This window comes from Paralichthys olivaceus, chromosome 11, assembly GCF_024713975.1.
Source record: "Paralichthys olivaceus isolate ysfri-2021 chromosome 11, ASM2471397v2, whole genome shotgun sequence".
NCBI lineage: Eukaryota > Metazoa > Chordata > Actinopteri > Pleuronectiformes > Paralichthyidae > Paralichthys > Paralichthys olivaceus.
In genome coordinates this window covers 5,430,596-5,447,524 of record NC_091103.1, presented here as the reverse complement: position 1 = coordinate 5,447,524, position 16,929 = coordinate 5,430,596, and the positions used below count along the sequence as shown (strand labels likewise).

Genomic DNA, 16,929 nt, shown 5'->3' with positions numbered 1-16,929 from the left:
TCATTGTGCTTCATCGAGCCACAAACAATGTTTGTCCTTGTTTGTTCTTCCTCCATTTAACAATTCCCCCATTGTAAATTCTATAGTGCTGCCAGGTTCCTTGATAAACAGTGACGGCCCTTCAGGATGTGAGCTTGAACGTGTCATTATCATTGCTATTGTCTCTATTTACATTACAAAGGGGACACCAGGGTTTACAGTGCCTCTGTGTGGCCCTCTACAACAATATCTGTCAGTATAGTCAACACTATGTGGAATAACATTTAATTAGGGAAATCAGAGATGTCAATAAAAAGTAAGCAGGTCTTCAATTTTATGTTTTCTTAATAACTAATATTCCAGAGGCAGGGCCAGGGGCTGTTGGCCCCAGCTGAAATCTGATCACTCATGAAGTGCCCCTGTCAGTAGTCTTTTTAAAAAACTTGTCAATTAACAAGTTTGGTGGGAGCATTCAAAGTTTTTGGCTTTGAAACACTCACAAAGAAGGCCACTGATTGGAAGCAAAAAGTAGTTTTCAGCAGCTTCTAACTAAAAATGTCAGAAAAGGTATCATTCTTCAAAAACCCATAAGTTGACGCATCCAACTCATCGCAAGTTGTATAACGGAAGCTATCAGTTGCCAGTAAAATGCTGGAGCACAATATCATTTATCTTTTATAGATGACAGCAGCATTGATTAATGACTCTACAATGAAAGAGACGGACTTGTAAAAGATGCTATCATTGCAGGGTTTAGGAGAAACGGACGTGAGAGAGCTGGCACTGAGCCGCTCCCTGGCTCTGCACTGTTCTGAAGTCATTAAGTTAAGTAGAGCAGAGGCGACGTGTCTGAACTCACCGGAGTTGGTCATGAACTCAAAGGGCCCGCTGAAATCCCCGTAGCCCGCTGCGGTGCGAGCTCGCACATGGAACACGTAGGAAGTGAGGGGGGTGAGGCCCTTGATGTCAGCGTTCCTGGATGATGTTTTTATGATTCGGTAGCTTCTCTCATTCTGGTCCTGAGGAAGGCAGATGATGGTGAGACAGACAATCAGGGGTGGTGTTTTTGCAATGTGTTGAAATGCATTTCATCAGCAGAGACTCACCTTCTCGTAGTACTTGACTTCATATTCCAAGATGACCCCATTGGCTCTATCCGGTGGCTGCCAGGACAGTGAGATGGTGTGTCTTGTGATATCCTTCCCTTGGATGGACGTCACTGGAGATGGAGCTGGTGAGATGATCAGAGAAGAAGATGTAAAAAATGTTTAAGTCTGCTGCTAACTCCACGTCCTCCATGTTTCTTTCAACCTTGGAGACACTGAGTCTGTTTTGTGTTGCTCTCCTGATTCCCCCACTCTTTGCTCCTGCTAAGGCACAAGGCAATCACTTCCATTTGTCTACACATGGCTTCCCTTCAAAAGATGTGTTGTCACAGAGTTGTGTACACGCAGCTGAAGTATGTAGAGCAATACTGATGTTCTTATGTACTAATATTTCTGAACTGATGGTTTGTGTCCATAAACGGATCAAATTTCCTCTAGGCTGATGCTAGCATCTCGACAAGGTGGCAAAATGATGTCCAAGTTCGTTTTCTGCAGATTCTCAGGTCACCCTGATCGCCACAGTCCGCCTCAAAACGCTCGGAATGAGCTCACCGCCTTTGCTTTTTTCCTTTTCAACAGAGCAAATCAATTGGTTCTCATTAAAGCTCCAGTGGGCGATCTTATCTCGAGCCCTTTCTGCTGCAGCTGATAATGAGGCCATATTTCAAGCAGCGTTGCTATCTGCATTCAGACGCTTTTAACATGTGAAGGTTAAAGCACAGATAATGGCTTACACCCTTCCCCTCCCCTCCAGTGTGTCACTGCTGCACAAATCAAGCCTCTATCTTCAGGGATTGTGACAACAACAAAATTGGATCATACACACTCAATGCTACAAAGAGAAATCCATAGACGTAGGAGAGATAGAGTTGTAAACAGAGAAACACTCATGTACAGATTGAGTTTTCGACAGTCAGGAAGATGAATGGGGACAGGTGGAATTATAGACCATCAACAAAAGGCCACATAATTGAGCACACAACCCAGGTTCAAGAGGACAGGACACAAAGACACTGTGTACATCGCCAGCATTTTGGTGTTTCTACCATCCATGATATCCCAGAGGGAGTTTAGATTCCCCAGTCACGTTCCTACAAGTCCACAATTTAAAAAAACCAAACCAACAAAGCACCAGACCCGTAGAAAGAAATTAAAAAAATTCCATTGATGACCAGGTAGCATTTCATTGTGGCATCTGCTCTTACAAGTTCACAAGGAGAGGATCTTTGACCCCTGATACTCAGTGGTACTGTAAACTCACTCACTTTAGGCCATCTGCCTTTTAAAAAATTACAGTGGGATGATTAATGAGGGGTTCGCGGTCCACCGATTATGATTGGATTATCTATGACATTATATACATTCTCATCACTTTGACCAAGGGCTCCAGGGAGCCTAGCCTTCAAGCTAACGCTAAGAAAACCCTGCTTTTAGCTGCGGATTGAGTTCAAACGGGTCTGGAATTCAAGCACCAGCCATGGATAGAATTTCAGAGGGGGTGAAGAGGGGGCAGGAGGGGCGGAGGGGTTGTGACTGGGTAGGTTGAGATGGAGATAGAGGGATGGGATTGCAGACGTCTCTTGGTAAATAGATTAACCCAAGGTTGTGTCATCCTGTTGGCCTAATGTGTTGCGTCTCCGTTAAACAATTAGATGGCAGCCATTTGTATCCCTCCGATCAATCTTACCCAGCAGCGAGAGCCAATTTGAAGGCCCTCCTGGGGCTGACCGAGAGCGCTCCGGCTCAGAAAGAAAACCCCTGAGGGGTCTAGGCCTTCGTTTCCCCAAGGTAATCCACACATCCATCTTTCCTCCCAAAGATGACAGATATGGCGTTTTAATCGCATTCCCCTCCTCTTGTTGCGTTTTTATTTTCCCCTCGTCTAATGTGAGGATAAAGATGAGTGATTTTCTGAGTGGTCCTGTCTGTGGTTCACTATGTGAGAGGGCAACCCAGACACAAAACAAGTAATCCGTCAACTTTTATGGTTCGTCATAGACAAATTAGTCTATGCCTAAAAGACAAGTTTAAAATACTGTCAAACTGAGGAAAAAACTGATGCAAGAGTAAATGTTTATTCCAAAGAGAGAAAAGTTTCACCTGAGGCTGTGATTTAGGCAGACCATGAGTTTGGTATATCTGTATATGAATTTAAAAATGTGGAGCATATCTGTAATTACTTTCTGTCTCCTGAACGTGTGGCCTTAAAATACTGGTGGAATAACGAGTGTTGAGGGCAATTAATATTCAAATCTCATTTCAGAATTGTGCACTCCAAAAAAATCTCTTCACAGCCACTTGAACAAACACACATGCGATACACACGGACACACATACCCAGCAACAAAGTGACCTCATTACACATACAGAAAGATAGAAATTCACACAGACAAAAATTCACCCAGTGCCATTATCTCACAAAGACAGCAAACACTGCAGTCATACCACCTATGCATACATTACAATGAGTAAACCCAGGCAGAGGGACATGAGGTTCAGGGTTTGGTTTGATTTGATTTGAAAAATCGCCCTCCCAAGAGAATAGTGGAGGCTGTCAGGAATTATTTTGTTCTGCAGGGAACACAGATTGTTGAGTGAGCAAGTTTGTCTTTGCGAATGTGTTCGTCACAAATTATTTGTGCTGCAAGGAGCGGCTGTGGTTGGTGCGAGCAGTTGTGCAGAATATGCAGTCGATTACAATCTGACATTAAAAGAGACAGGGGCCGCGGTGCACACATGTGGTTGCCAGATTGGAGCCTGGTTGCCAGATTGGAGTAACTCAATTTTGCTGCCGCCAAGGAAAAATAGCCAAAGAGGGAGCCGTTTTTCAGTGTGTCGAGAAAATGGCTCCTGCGTACAAGATGCCCCCCCCCCCCCTCCCACACACACACACACACACCACCACAAAGAAAGCCTGCTTCCATCTCTCCGAACACATTTCCACATGCACGTCTGTCCGGTACAGAGACATGGAAACTCACACACACGTGTGCTGACAGACGCGCCCACACACACACTCTCTCATGCACTAATTCACTTTTAGTCACCTAAGCCTGCCAAGTATTTTGTATGGAGACATAAACACCTTTCACTCTGCCTCTCTCATTCCCTCTCTCTCTCTCACACTCACACACACACACACACACACACACACACATAGAGTGCTTGATCCCATAAAAGGGGAAAAACATCCATTTACAACCAGGGGTCAGTTCAAAGCTTGGCCATCCCGCCTCTCTCCCCTCCCTTTCTAGATGTAGTCCGGGTGAAGGGGTTACACCCCGGCTTATTTACGACAGTGAAGTTGTTCATGGCGAGATGTAGAGTCTGACCTCCTTGTTCACAAATACATCCCTATATCACACGTGCATACACATGCAATCAGCAAAACTCTAGTTTTGATTTTTTCTAATCGCATTTATTTGTTTCAACTAAATCCATTCTCCTCTCACGCAAAGCTGATGATCTTCCCTTCCAACCTGCCAACCTACTGTAGCTGAAATTTGAACTTTTATGGAAAGGCAGTGGCGGGGGCGTCTTTCCACAGCATTTAAAAATCCTAATAAATCTATCATAATAAATGTGTAATCCACAGTGTCTGGATGAGGGGAGGCGATACAGAGAGAGGGACAGCCGCAGATGACTGGCTGGATTACCAGCGGCTGCAACCAGAGCCTCCAAAGCCCCTACCGAGCATTAGCAGTAAGAAATCCAATCAGTCTGGAGTTATTCTCTTTAACACACATACACCGACACACATTCACAAATTAGAAGACACACACACACACACTCATGGAAGACGTTGTTTCAGGGGGGAAATGCATCCCATCTATGAACACACATTTTAAGTAAGTTCTGCAGATGTGCACACAGTGTAATGCACTCTCTAATACTCCAGCTGCAAGCTTCACGTGACTAATCCTGGGGAAGTGTTTTGAAACATGCAACAGTGACGAGCCAAAAGGCAACATCATCTATATCTTACAACCTGAAGTCAGCAGATCTGCCTCAAGCAACCTCCAGGGCACATCTGTGTGTGTGTGTATGTGCATGTGTGTGTGAGGGAGTATGCACTTTGGATTTTTTGCACAACTGCATCAGTGTGACGCTTTTCACAAAGCCTGTTGAAGGCACGAATGTGAATTTTAAATCTTTGTATCTTTATATTTAAGATTTAAATTATATTCTGTGTAAAAGATATGAACAGCGAGGTAATTACTGTTCTGCCATCACACCCGTCTCAGTGGGACAGACTCCAGTTTTGTTGTTTTGTTGAACGTCACACCTCTAATTCTGGAGTGCCATCATGCTAGCTTGTTATGTAAAGCCACACACACGGTTGGCAGTATGCCGGCTTGTTTGGGTTTAATTTAAACAAGCAATGACAGCACAACAAGGAGTTTTCTTCACGGCAAAATAGCAGGAACTCTATATAAAAAGAGCAACTGACATGCTATTAGGAGCTCTCGGCCCGGACTCAAGGGTGTGCTCCATTACAGCTCTCGCACATGTCTGTCTGGCAGGACTCTGCGCTCTCCCACAGGCAGCACATCCATTCATCTCTATCTTGCTGACCCCAGTTGATAAATCAAGCCACTGTGTCCTTAAATTGCCAGTCCAAGCCCTATTCAAGATATTCACTCTTCCCAGGGATGGAAATTAGTGATAAAAAAAAGTGACACAAAGGAGCACTTAGCTTACCACCCAAGAGCGGAGCAATAAAGAAGACCAAGGTAATGATCGGCTATAAGCAGAGGAGAGAAGGGAGGGATGAAGAGAAAGGGCCAGGGTCATAAAATCCATTTGCACAACAACCAGTTACAAAATGGCTAAATGACAAAACAACAGGAGGCTTTGAACGCAACCCCGGGCTTGATGGCTCCTCTCCAGCTCCGGAGGAGAGGCTGTATTCATGGGCGTATTCTACCAGAATAATTACACGCACATACACACAAACGCACACGATCCAGCAGCATTTGTAATGAAGCCTCCACAGATCAATACAACTCATCTAATTCATTAGCTCGAGAGCTAAATATAGCGCGTTACCCCTATCTTCAGTCTAAGCTTCTCACGCCTAATTATGCAAAACTCAAGTGAAATATTGCAGAAAATCATTTCCCACTGCAGAGAATCTATCATCCTCTTCAGTAATCACCCAGCCTTCGCCCAAATTATTCACAGCTTTAATAAACATGTTTTGACATGGAGATTGCCCCCAAAAAAAGTACTTCAAGCGCTCAGTGTAACGAACCTGTGCTCTGCATCAAACATCAGCGTGCACACACAACTACAAAGCTTCTCCAGCATCCACTCTGTCTCTCACATGCATGGGTGAGTCAAGAAACTAACTTGGATTGGAAGCAAACCACGGGAGACGTCCTAAATTTAGCCGACTAAGTGATAGAATCTGAGGATGTGTCCGGATATATGAAAATAATTGATGAGGTCCAGGGGAAGAAGGCCATGTAGCAGAGGCGAGTTCATTCTTTTTCTTTGTCAGGAGACTGGAGAATGCATTAACGCAGAGAAAACACACAGAAACATCTCTTTGGTGTAAAGGGGCTGTTGTATTCAGTGTCTCCTATTTGTTTAAAACTCTTGGAATGATGATAGTCAAATCCATATATCTTATCTAACAACATATAATTTGCAGCCTCTCTTGGAGATCCAACATGACATAATTGATTTGGATGAGAAATATGTTGCTATATTAATATATGAGTCCAAACAGTACTGTCTAATTCAAGTCAGATCAACATAACACTTGTTTATTATTGGGAATCAATCAATGAGAAGCCTTTAACCACCACTTTGACAGTGTTTCCCATTAATTATCTAGACTGTGGCGCCCAACCATATTCAAACTTGTCCCGCCACAGTTTCACAATTCACACATTGTTTTCTCGTCTCACAATGACATGACAGATCTTTAAACTTGGTGATTGCAGCGCTATTTGCCGCCTGCTAGCTCCTGCTGTCGCTCTACCATATGCTGGCACTACTGCAAGCTACCATTCTTATTGACTTACCGGCCTGGTTGGTGGTGACGGTCACCGACACAGCCTGCTCTGGCCCTGGGCTCTGAGGCGAGACTCCGTTCACTGCCCACACCTCGAAGGTGTAGTTTGTGTGGGCCTGCAGCTCGTTGATGGACACCCTGGTCCCCTTCAGGCTCAGCTGCTGGGGGCTGAAGTGGATGCCATTACCGCAGGGCTGACAGCGACGGCCATCGGGCCCGCAGCGCTTGCACACCACATTGTATGACAAGTCCTGGCGCCCTCCTGAGCTCCGGGGCGGGCTCCACTCCAGGTTTACGGAGGTCTCGTTCACATTGGAGATGAGGTGGACAGGCGCAGACGGAGGACCTAGAGGAAAGAGTTGATGTTATTACCATTAGTGGTAAGTGGCAAGATGCTACGCAGGTACAGACTAACATTATTAAATATCAAGGTTATTATGAAAACTGGAGAGTGAAACATCTATATCTGATAACTGTTGCTGACCAGAATATTAATAATACTTCTGGTAGAGTCTATTTCCATATATATATATATATATATATATAATTGACTGGGTTGTCCCTTAGTCGAGACCTGAGGCTTCTCAAATTGCCTTTTAATGTCCTGTCCGTTACAGTGAGGGAGGGTCTGGTTTCACTTCAGTTAATCCAGCACGTTAACTGAAATCCAATAGGGCAGCAGATTTCTTTCCCATTCATATGTGGAATCAGCTGGAGGTGGCAGAGAGCCTGAGCCCGCTGCTAACAGCAGGGCCTTTATGGCACCCACTCAATAACTTTAGACAAAGTTTGCTTTGGACCCTGTTATTACGATTCTGCTTTGATGTAAAACCTACGCTGCAGATCTATGTGGGAGCCGCTCCGCAGATATGTGACGCAAACTCCCCTGCTCATCAATCCCACTTTACATGTCAGCTCTATTGTAATTAATGTGTTTTTTGCAATGCTTTCAAACATAAGCAGCGATAATTGACTTAACTCTCCATCCCTCCCTCTCTCTCTTTCTCCCTCTTCTCTCCCCGTCTCGCTCTCTCTCTCTCACTGACTAATGAAGCGCATGCGAGCGGGCTGGGGGGGATCGATGCAGGGTGAAATATGAAAGCTAGTCAGTCCACACACGATTCATTTCACAACGGAAATTAATTATCAGTGTTATTTTTGGAGGAGCAGAGAGGCAATGAGTGATTTCACAGAGACACAGAGAGCAGCGGAGGGGACGGGGTGTAGCAGTGCGTGCACACGGTCACCCGAGGAGGAGTAAGTGCACTTTTATGCACGGGCGTTGCCGCATTAATGGAGATGTGGAAGTTTAGTCACATCCATCTTTATAAGACTCTCGTAGTACATGTGCATGGACTGAATGAGCGAATGTTGAGGCGGAGAGAAGAGAATCACTGTCGGTACATCCAGAAAGAGTATGAATGGATGGATGGATGGACGGATGGATGGATAATGGCAGGTGAGGAGTCTCTAACTGGAAATGACCTAAAAGTTCACTAACAGCACAACAACCCAGGCCTGGTAATGAAAGGCTGCAGAGCACTCAGTGTTAAAACAGTGTTAATATTTGCACCACTCAGATTTCCCTCCCAACTGCAGCCTTCAATGAAAACCTATTAATAAATTCTCATTAAATCCTTCTTCCTGCTTTTCCCCCCTCCTCCCCCACTTTTACTCCCTCTCTCTTCCACCTCTTTCCCTCTCTCCACTTCTCAGACGGTGGGAACACGTTACAGATGGGGTTTCTAAAATAAGGTGCCGACACTCACTCATCATTATAATAGTGTCTTTGTCAGTGTGCTAGGTTCAACCAGCCTAAAGTACCTTTTAATACTCAACCTCGTGCCACATGAAATACTTTAAAAAGCTATAATTTAGTTAGTTAGCTGACTTAGTGAACTACAAACCAGGCCTCTCATCTAACTCTTCAGAAAACAGATATTTCTTTCAACAGATATTTTTCTAAAGCGGTAGTGTGCCTTAAATGTCAGAGTGATGTCTTCACTCATGAGTGTGTGTGGGTGTGTCGGCCTACAATCACCTCACAAGATAATTTTGTTTGATTGTTGCTATGACAAGAGTTGCAACAGTGCTTTATTACTTTATGACCATATAGAGTCTTTAACACATTCCACCAAGTCAGTTCGTTTCACTACATTACACAGAGAGAGAGAGAGAGAGAGAGAGAGACTACCTTTGTATGTACCTGTCGCTCTCCCAGAATGAACCAGTGGGAGCAAGGGAGCGTGGGAGAGCCGTCAGTTGTGACTGACACCCCATAATTAATCCTGAGAGAGAGAGAGGCAGGGGAAGGAGGGAGCACAACGCTCAGATAACCTTCATACAACGTTACCTCAAACGTGGCCTTAAAAATTCAAAAAGCCCTTATGGGTGGAATCCAGAGGGAGACTGTGGAAGTTTCTCCAGAAAAAAAGTTCTCCTTTTCCCCTCCACTCCTTTTCCGTTCCTTTATGTCCGTGCAATTTGCTCAGAGCCCCATTTCTTCCCTTCCTGCCACGCCTTCTTTAATTGGTCTTTCTCAATTTACTTCACTACCATTCTCCATTTTCCCCTCCCTCTCCTTCTCTCAGCTGTTTCTCCTCCTTTCATCCCTCTCTCTTTCTTTCTCCTGTCTCTTTCCATCAGCTGAGTGTTGCGCAGGGCTGAGGTAGTGAGCAGGCAAAGTTGGCCTGAGCGTCGACCCCGCCATTACCATCCGGCTGGGATTCATTCAGTGCACCCCCTCGAGCCCTCCCCGCTCTGCGTTCATTCCTCGCTCCGTCCCTCCCTCTTCCTCTACCAAACCGCCGCTAAGAAAACTGGGGAAAATCTGACAAACACATCAAGAGGCAAGCGAAACCCCAAAATGGAGAACACCCCCTCCCTATAACCTGAGTGCAGCTGAGCAACCGACTCCCATGGGTGTCTGTCCCTGGTCCTCATTACCGTCTGTTACTGTGAGTTATTCATGTGTACTGCTGATTTTGCCCTAATAATTCTGTACTAAACTGTATGTTTATTGCATTTACCAGATGTCCCATACCTGTTATAATCTGTAATATCTGCCTGTGGTACACGATAACTAGATGCTCAAAGGTTAATTCTTTTACAGTTGTTTATGGCTCTTTGGATGAAAATGAAGTAAACGCACAGGTTAAAAAAAGGTTTCGTAAAGAGGTATAAAAGTAACAACAACACAAGTAAGATAAACTAGGCAGCAGGAACAGTGGAGGCAAGCCAGGAAACATAAAAACAAGATGGAAACATAAAAAATAAACCATAAAAATCTGTCAAAAGGTTGTTACAGCGACGACCATCCACCAAAAATCTTTTTTTAAAGTGATATAACTCATCCACCCTGCCAGGATCCTTGGGCAGATTGATCCAAGGTGTGGGAGGGAAACGACTGGTTGTCTCTTGTTTCTAATTTAGAAAGCGTTTAGCCTTTGGATCAAACATATAGGGCTCATTAATCGAAGATCAAAAGAGCAATTGCTGCAAACCAGCAAAAGGCAAAGATGCAAGAAAGGTACCGACAGATAGAAGAGGACGTGGAATAACGGGGCCTGCACACAAACAGTCGCACAATGACAGAATTACACAACATCGAGGTTTAATCATCTCCTTGCCTCACTATACCCCAAGCTACGGGAGGAAAAGCGTTTTCAATTACCTGCGCATATGCACACACACACACACACATGTTCCCCAATTACCAGACACTGGCTCTTTCCCAGCCTAATATTGAGCAAGTCAAACTGGCAAATGACTTAAAGAGGTATTTTTTTTCTTCATCTGTTCTGTTCGTGACTGTGAGTGGGTTTTGAGAGACTGAAAACAAAATGTGAACGAGTGACAGCTGTAATTACAGAGCTGTAACATGAAGGTGAGAACTTTTTTCACCCTGTCGTCTGCAAGGACAATTGCAGACGACAGGGTGAAAGTTCAGAGATCAAATGATGACCAGCTGACGGGGCGAGGGTCGGTGAGAGTCGGGCTAATGTTCGCTGCCGTGCAGTCAGGAGCGCATGCAGTGGAAAAGGCAAAGAAGGCTCCTATAAAACCAGCCAAGTAATGAGCTTTGACAGCTGTTGCTTGCAGCAGCCATGCTCAGATGCCTCAGTGACTAACAGGACAATGGGGATGAGCTCCAATCCCTTCCATTAAATTAGGGGTTGTAACTCAATACATTAGTGATGTGACAAAACAGTCAGGGGATGAGAGGGGGACTTAGTCATTGGTCTCATGTTTTTATTTTTAATTATCAGAGGATTTATCAAATTTAATTAAAAAGTACAACCGGGGTGAAGCTTGTATTGAAGAATAAATAAAATAAATAGAGAAATTGCTTTTTTTCCAGTCAGGAGAGAAAGACAGATTTAATTCTTCAAATTGTTGCAGGAGTATAAAGCTAAGAAAATATGTTTGTAAGTCAAATTAATTTTCACTTTTATTTCACTGTCACTTTTATACAGGTCTGATCCCTTTAAAAAAATAATCACATAACATGTGCAGAAAAATCAGGTTAATAATGAAATGATGAGACTACTGTATTTAATAAGACCAAGAAGTCCTGCACTTGCTCTAGACCAAGACCAATGTAAATAATATTTATTTTAATTATTGAAAAATCTGAGTTATTTTCTTGATGAAACATTTAATGCTTGTCTATAAAACATCAGATGTTTTTCACAGTTTTCTAGAGCCCAAGATAACTTCATCAAATTTTCTTCACTAACAGTCCAAATCTTAAAATATTTTAATATATAAATAAAATAATATAATATTATACATTATAGTTAAATATAAAAAAGAGCTGTAAATTCTTACATTCTAAAAACGTTTGTATGTCACAAAACTTTTCACAGATTTTCTCTGTTACATTTAAATAAATGTAACGTAAAATTGCACCAAGATAAAGAATGATTGAAAAATATTAGTAATTTTAATTGTAAAGAAATGTGTAATTGTAAATAAATTGCATAATTTGTTGACTTAAAAAAGTGGATTTAGGGTTGACTAAATATCTTGGATTATTTTTGATTCATCAAGTATTTGTATTAACTGAGTATTTGATTAATCAAATCATTGTTGGGTCTGAGTTCATTCAGAGTCAACTATGAGCTAAGAAACTTAACCAGATGTTTTAGTCGTTAAGACTGAGTCATGACAGATACTCATACACAAACGTCTGTCATATACATTTTCCAGTGAAATCAGGGACTTTTTGTCAGTTTTTCTTTTTTATTCTCCGTTTGCCTATCTTTCTATTGGAACGAATTCCATGAAGAACTGAGAAAAAAAGACGATGTGTAACTATGCAGCAAGATTGTGAAGAGTGTTTGTTGTCATTGTCATGGTGAGTCAGGACTTGATGATAGGATGAACCAGATAAACCAGAGGTTGACTCAGGCAGGCGGACAGAAGAAAGTCGAGACACACAGAGATACTGTGTACAACTCTGAACATCTTCCTTAAGCTCCATTCACTCGTGCATTTGGTTCATTTTACTTTCCCCTTCACTCCCTGCATACGTCCCCTGCTTTCCATTTGCCCTTATTTTTCCACCTTTTTCTTCACCTCCCAGTGTCTCTGTATTTTGTCTCTATTTGTCTCCCTCCATTGTTCTCGCCCTCCTCTGTTGTTTTGCAGTCTCGACTGAATCTGGGATGCAGCGGTTTAATACCCTTATTAGTTCTCTGTCACCATGACTCACTAAGTACCAGCTGGAATTAAAGACACCTATTAAACCCGCAGCCGCCTGCTTTGTGTGCGTGTGAGAGGATAATTCAGGTTGCATGAGAGAGAGAGAGGGACATTCAGTGTGTGTGTGTGAGAGAGAGAGAGGGTTAACCCAAGATAGATTAAGCTGTTTACAAATCACTGTAAACCATTGCTAACACAGCTGTATGCCATGTATTCCTGTGCCACATGTGGGTGTACTTACGGGTGCAGGGCATGGATGCCGGGTCTGTTTCTGAGCGAAAGTATCCCTTGTCGCAGACACAGGAGGTGGATACCTCCCTGACCGAGTAACTGTGAAGTGGACACTTTGAACAGAGTCCATCGGTGGCCAGGGCCCGGTAGTAACCGATCTTACAGGCTGAAAGAGAACACAGAGAAAGGGAGGTGTGGTTAGACGTGATATCAACATATGCAACAGCATATAATTAGCTGGGAATTGCTTTGATCACACAAACAATGCTGATGTTTAGCACATGTATCTTTGCTCAAAGAGATAGCGTGCTGCCAATAGCTGCTAATTACAGCTGAGACTGATGGGAATTTGAATGGTTTTGTTGGAATACTGTCATCAACAAAAACTTCCAAAACATCACATACACACAGGATCTAAATCTGTGATGGCCATTGTTCATGGTTTATAAAGTTATAAAGTTCTCTCCATTGCTTGTAAACACAACTCAGAAAAAGTTTGTCAAGCCATTTTCAGACATGAACTCTTTACAGCATATAATCACCGGTGTCGGCCTGTATCACCAAAAGCTCTTGAATCTCCAAGTTAACGTATTTATCTGCGTTTTCTTTTTGTTTGTTTTATTTCAGTTTCGTTTGCGTCGCATGTTAGAAACTTCATCAACACACCCACTCACTCATGGTGAGTCCCCTAGATAATCCCCTGCTGTATTCCCACATGGGCTCACTACATTATCCAAAGTTTTTGCTGAGGGGGTGGCAGGAAAAACTCAGCAGAAAGTAGAGAGCCTCTGATTCTGTGATTAGCGTTCTCAAACAAAGCGCCTCTGAATAATCTTTGGAGTTCAGTGTATGTCTGAAAACAGCTTCCAAAGTCTGCACTGTCTCAAAAAACTAAACTAAAACCGAGTGAAAGCTACTTACACCCACGAGAGAAATGACAAATCAAGTTGATATACGGTTTAGGTAATAAGGGGATGATGCCATAGCATTACACTTGTTTCACAATTGAGGAAAATAAAAGAACTCTGTCATTTTGCCCATTTTCCTCCAATTAGCAAGGAGAAAACAATATGTTGCCCTGAGGCATCTCCTCCCTTTGTCTTCATTTTCCATCTTCAAGGCTTTCACCCCTCTCTCCTCTCTCACAAACCTGTGTTCTATTATCAGAAATAACAGAACAAGAGTAAGGGCCGCTATTTCCCCTGACAAAAACAGACGATCAAATAACTACCGCTTGTCTTCCTCACAAGTTCATCCTGTGCTCTCATTGGCCACAGGGAAACCAGAGCCGTTGGCATTTCGGACCATTTAACAAACAAATGCCACCACACTTGGCTGTTCTTACTCTGCAGGGCCTCACGCACACTCACACCTCAGTCTGAAATGGCAACCTAAGTGAAACTTTTCCTACTTTTGGTGACAGTGTTCGCCTTTCTTTTGAGTGACAGTTTGATTGGAGGGCTCGTCTTTCAAGGAGTTTCTCTCTAGTCTATCCATTTCTATAATTGCTATAGAGAGGCCTAACGGGTTTATATTTCACCCCCTGAGCGCTGAACCAGAAGAGGGGGACAAAAGAACAATTCTCCGAGAGGTGCGGCACACACATTCGCAACACCGATTGGACCAAATAACTTGTCAATCAGTGAAGATGCCGTATGCTAGGCAGTGGGCGGCAAATGGCATCGAGGCTGGAGGTTTGGTGGTTTAGGTTTTGTGTAGCGTGGGCTGTGTGTGTGTGTGCGTGTGCGTGTGTTTGTGCATGTCTGTCTGTCTTGTTATGATGTAAAAAGACCCATTGGAGACAGATGGGTAGATTCATACGCAGTATAAATCAGATAATTACACACTTAACGTCTGCAGGGGTAAAGCGATCCCCACTGACTGGCACACTCATACACACACATAGGGGCTGGCCGTCCTCACAAGCACAATCCTGATCGTATTGAAATGTTGGATTTCAATGCTACAGCCATAAATACATCAGGGGATCCAATATACAAAAGAACCTTCACATAAACAATCTCCCACATGTGTTCACCACACTAGAAATCAAATCAGTGCTTATCCACATACACCGCAGTGAGGAGGAAGTCCATCCTCCAACAAAAACATACATTCCAGCAACCATGCGACATGCTCACACGTACAAACAGCAGAGGAAATCCACAAACCCCCTAAAATACTGGGAAATCCCTCTCACAGAGGCGTAATAAAGTCGGGCTCTTTGCCCCGCAGCCACTCCTCTGGAGCAGCTGGATTATCGTAGCGCGGCGTTAACCGGGCCAGGCTAGCTGCTACCTGCTGAGCCATTCTTTGCCTTTTCCCACTTAGTCAATCAGGGCTAAATCCCTGCCGCTTCACTTGCTAACGCTAAGCTAAGGGCCTCTTTGATTGTAGCCTGCAGGGGTGCGTGAAGCCTCCGTTTTTCTTTTCTTCACAGTTGCAAAAGAAAAGAGGAGAGATTAGAGGAGGTGCTTTGTGTTATCTCTCTATATTTAAGACAATCTCTCAATGCCCAATCTCATCACTGGAGACAGAAGGACACCAGGATTTGTGGGTATTGTTTAAGAGGTTGTGACCGCTTCAGGTGACAAAACACGAAGTTGCTGTGAGGGTTTGTACATGTGCGCTGACCAGGAAAGTGTCCAGAGTTGAGAGTGGGGTCAAACTGTTGTTTGAGATGATGCCCCCATGCTAAAAGCTGGAGGGAGAGTTAATTGAGTCCCATGCTTCACAGCCTTTGGTCCTGAGCCTCTTTAAAGAGACGCAGTTTAAGCGCAGACTACCTCAAACTGTGCACGCTTGATGAGTTTTTTGCTTGTCAATTATTAAGCTCTCCCAGGCTGACCTCAGAATCCCCACCAGCTGTCCCATATTTTTTTTGCACAACTTCACATCCCTGTTTGTCATCGACAGGCTTTGGCATCTTGATCTGTGGTGTTTTGAACTCTGCCTTTCAGAAATTGTGTTTGAAAATGTGATGTCAACATATGAGGGCTTGTTTATTGCAGCGACTGCCCTGCAGAGAGGAACAGTTGAGGGAAGAGAGAGGTCGATATCCAAGTAAAGCTGTAGAATTTGCTTCCTATTAGCAGCATGAGTGTGTGTGTGTGTGTGTGTGTGTGTAAGGGAAGAGACCGCAGTAGTGGGTGGTCCAAGAGACCGTGGTTTCACAGAGGAATCTCCCTTAAGACGTTCTGGATTTATCACTGTCCGAGTCAGCCGTGGCAAACCCACATGCATACACAAACACATACACACACAAACGAACACACAAGTATTTAGTTTTTATGGGATTTGAGCTGAGAAGCCCTCATCCTATCCTCTCATACAGCTCTCAAATACTAACCTTATTTTTCCACACCATCTTTTTTAAACCGCCTCCTTTTTCACCCCATCACTCTCCAGTGCTCCTATATTATTTTTACTCAGTCTCCTTCGCCCTCTATCTCTGTCTCCCACTCTCCTAGGCTTCCTCTCGGCAGGCCTCCTTTCAGACAGAGAGGGGTTTGTCAGGTGCCAAATCCCTGAGCCGAGAGATCAAAGGCAAACAAAGAGACTGGTGACTTACTGTTCTATTCTGGAAAGGCAAAAAAATGGAATCCCTCATAGACTGGGACATCGCATTCTTCCCCCTTTTCTCCCCTGGCAGCTCTTTCACTTATTCAATACTCTTCTCTGGCTTTAGTCCTTTTTCCCTTTGTCAGCCTTTCCCCCCGCCCCATCCACATCCCGGTTGTCTCTAAGCTAAAGCACGTTTTGGAGGAAAGAGGGCAACAAGGGTGGAGGGAGAGGATAGGGGGGAGTTAATGATTAGTTTTGTCCATGTGGGGGGGGGGGGGGCTCACTGAATTGAATGCTCCGCGTGAGCAGAGGGGAAAATCG

The 16,929-nt window shown here is 43.8% G+C and overlaps 1 protein-coding gene across 2 annotated transcripts in view; it reads right to left on the bottom strand.

The window, feature by feature from the left end:
* Window positions 1–16,929, bottom strand: part of epha4l (eph receptor A4, like) — a 47,916-nt gene that overhangs the window by 13,003 nt on the left and 17,984 nt on the right. For both annotated transcript variants that reach the window (XM_069534343.1, XM_069534344.1), the window contains exons 4-7: window positions 13,055–13,210; window positions 7,118–7,453; window positions 1,086–1,210; window positions 839–998 (exon numbers count right to left, since the gene is read on the bottom strand). In XM_069534343.1, coding sequence (XP_069390444.1) covers window positions 839–998; window positions 1,086–1,210; window positions 7,118–7,453; window positions 13,055–13,210 — 777 coding nt within the window. The remainder of the gene's footprint in view (window positions 1–838; window positions 999–1,085; window positions 1,211–7,117; window positions 7,454–13,054; window positions 13,211–16,929) is intronic.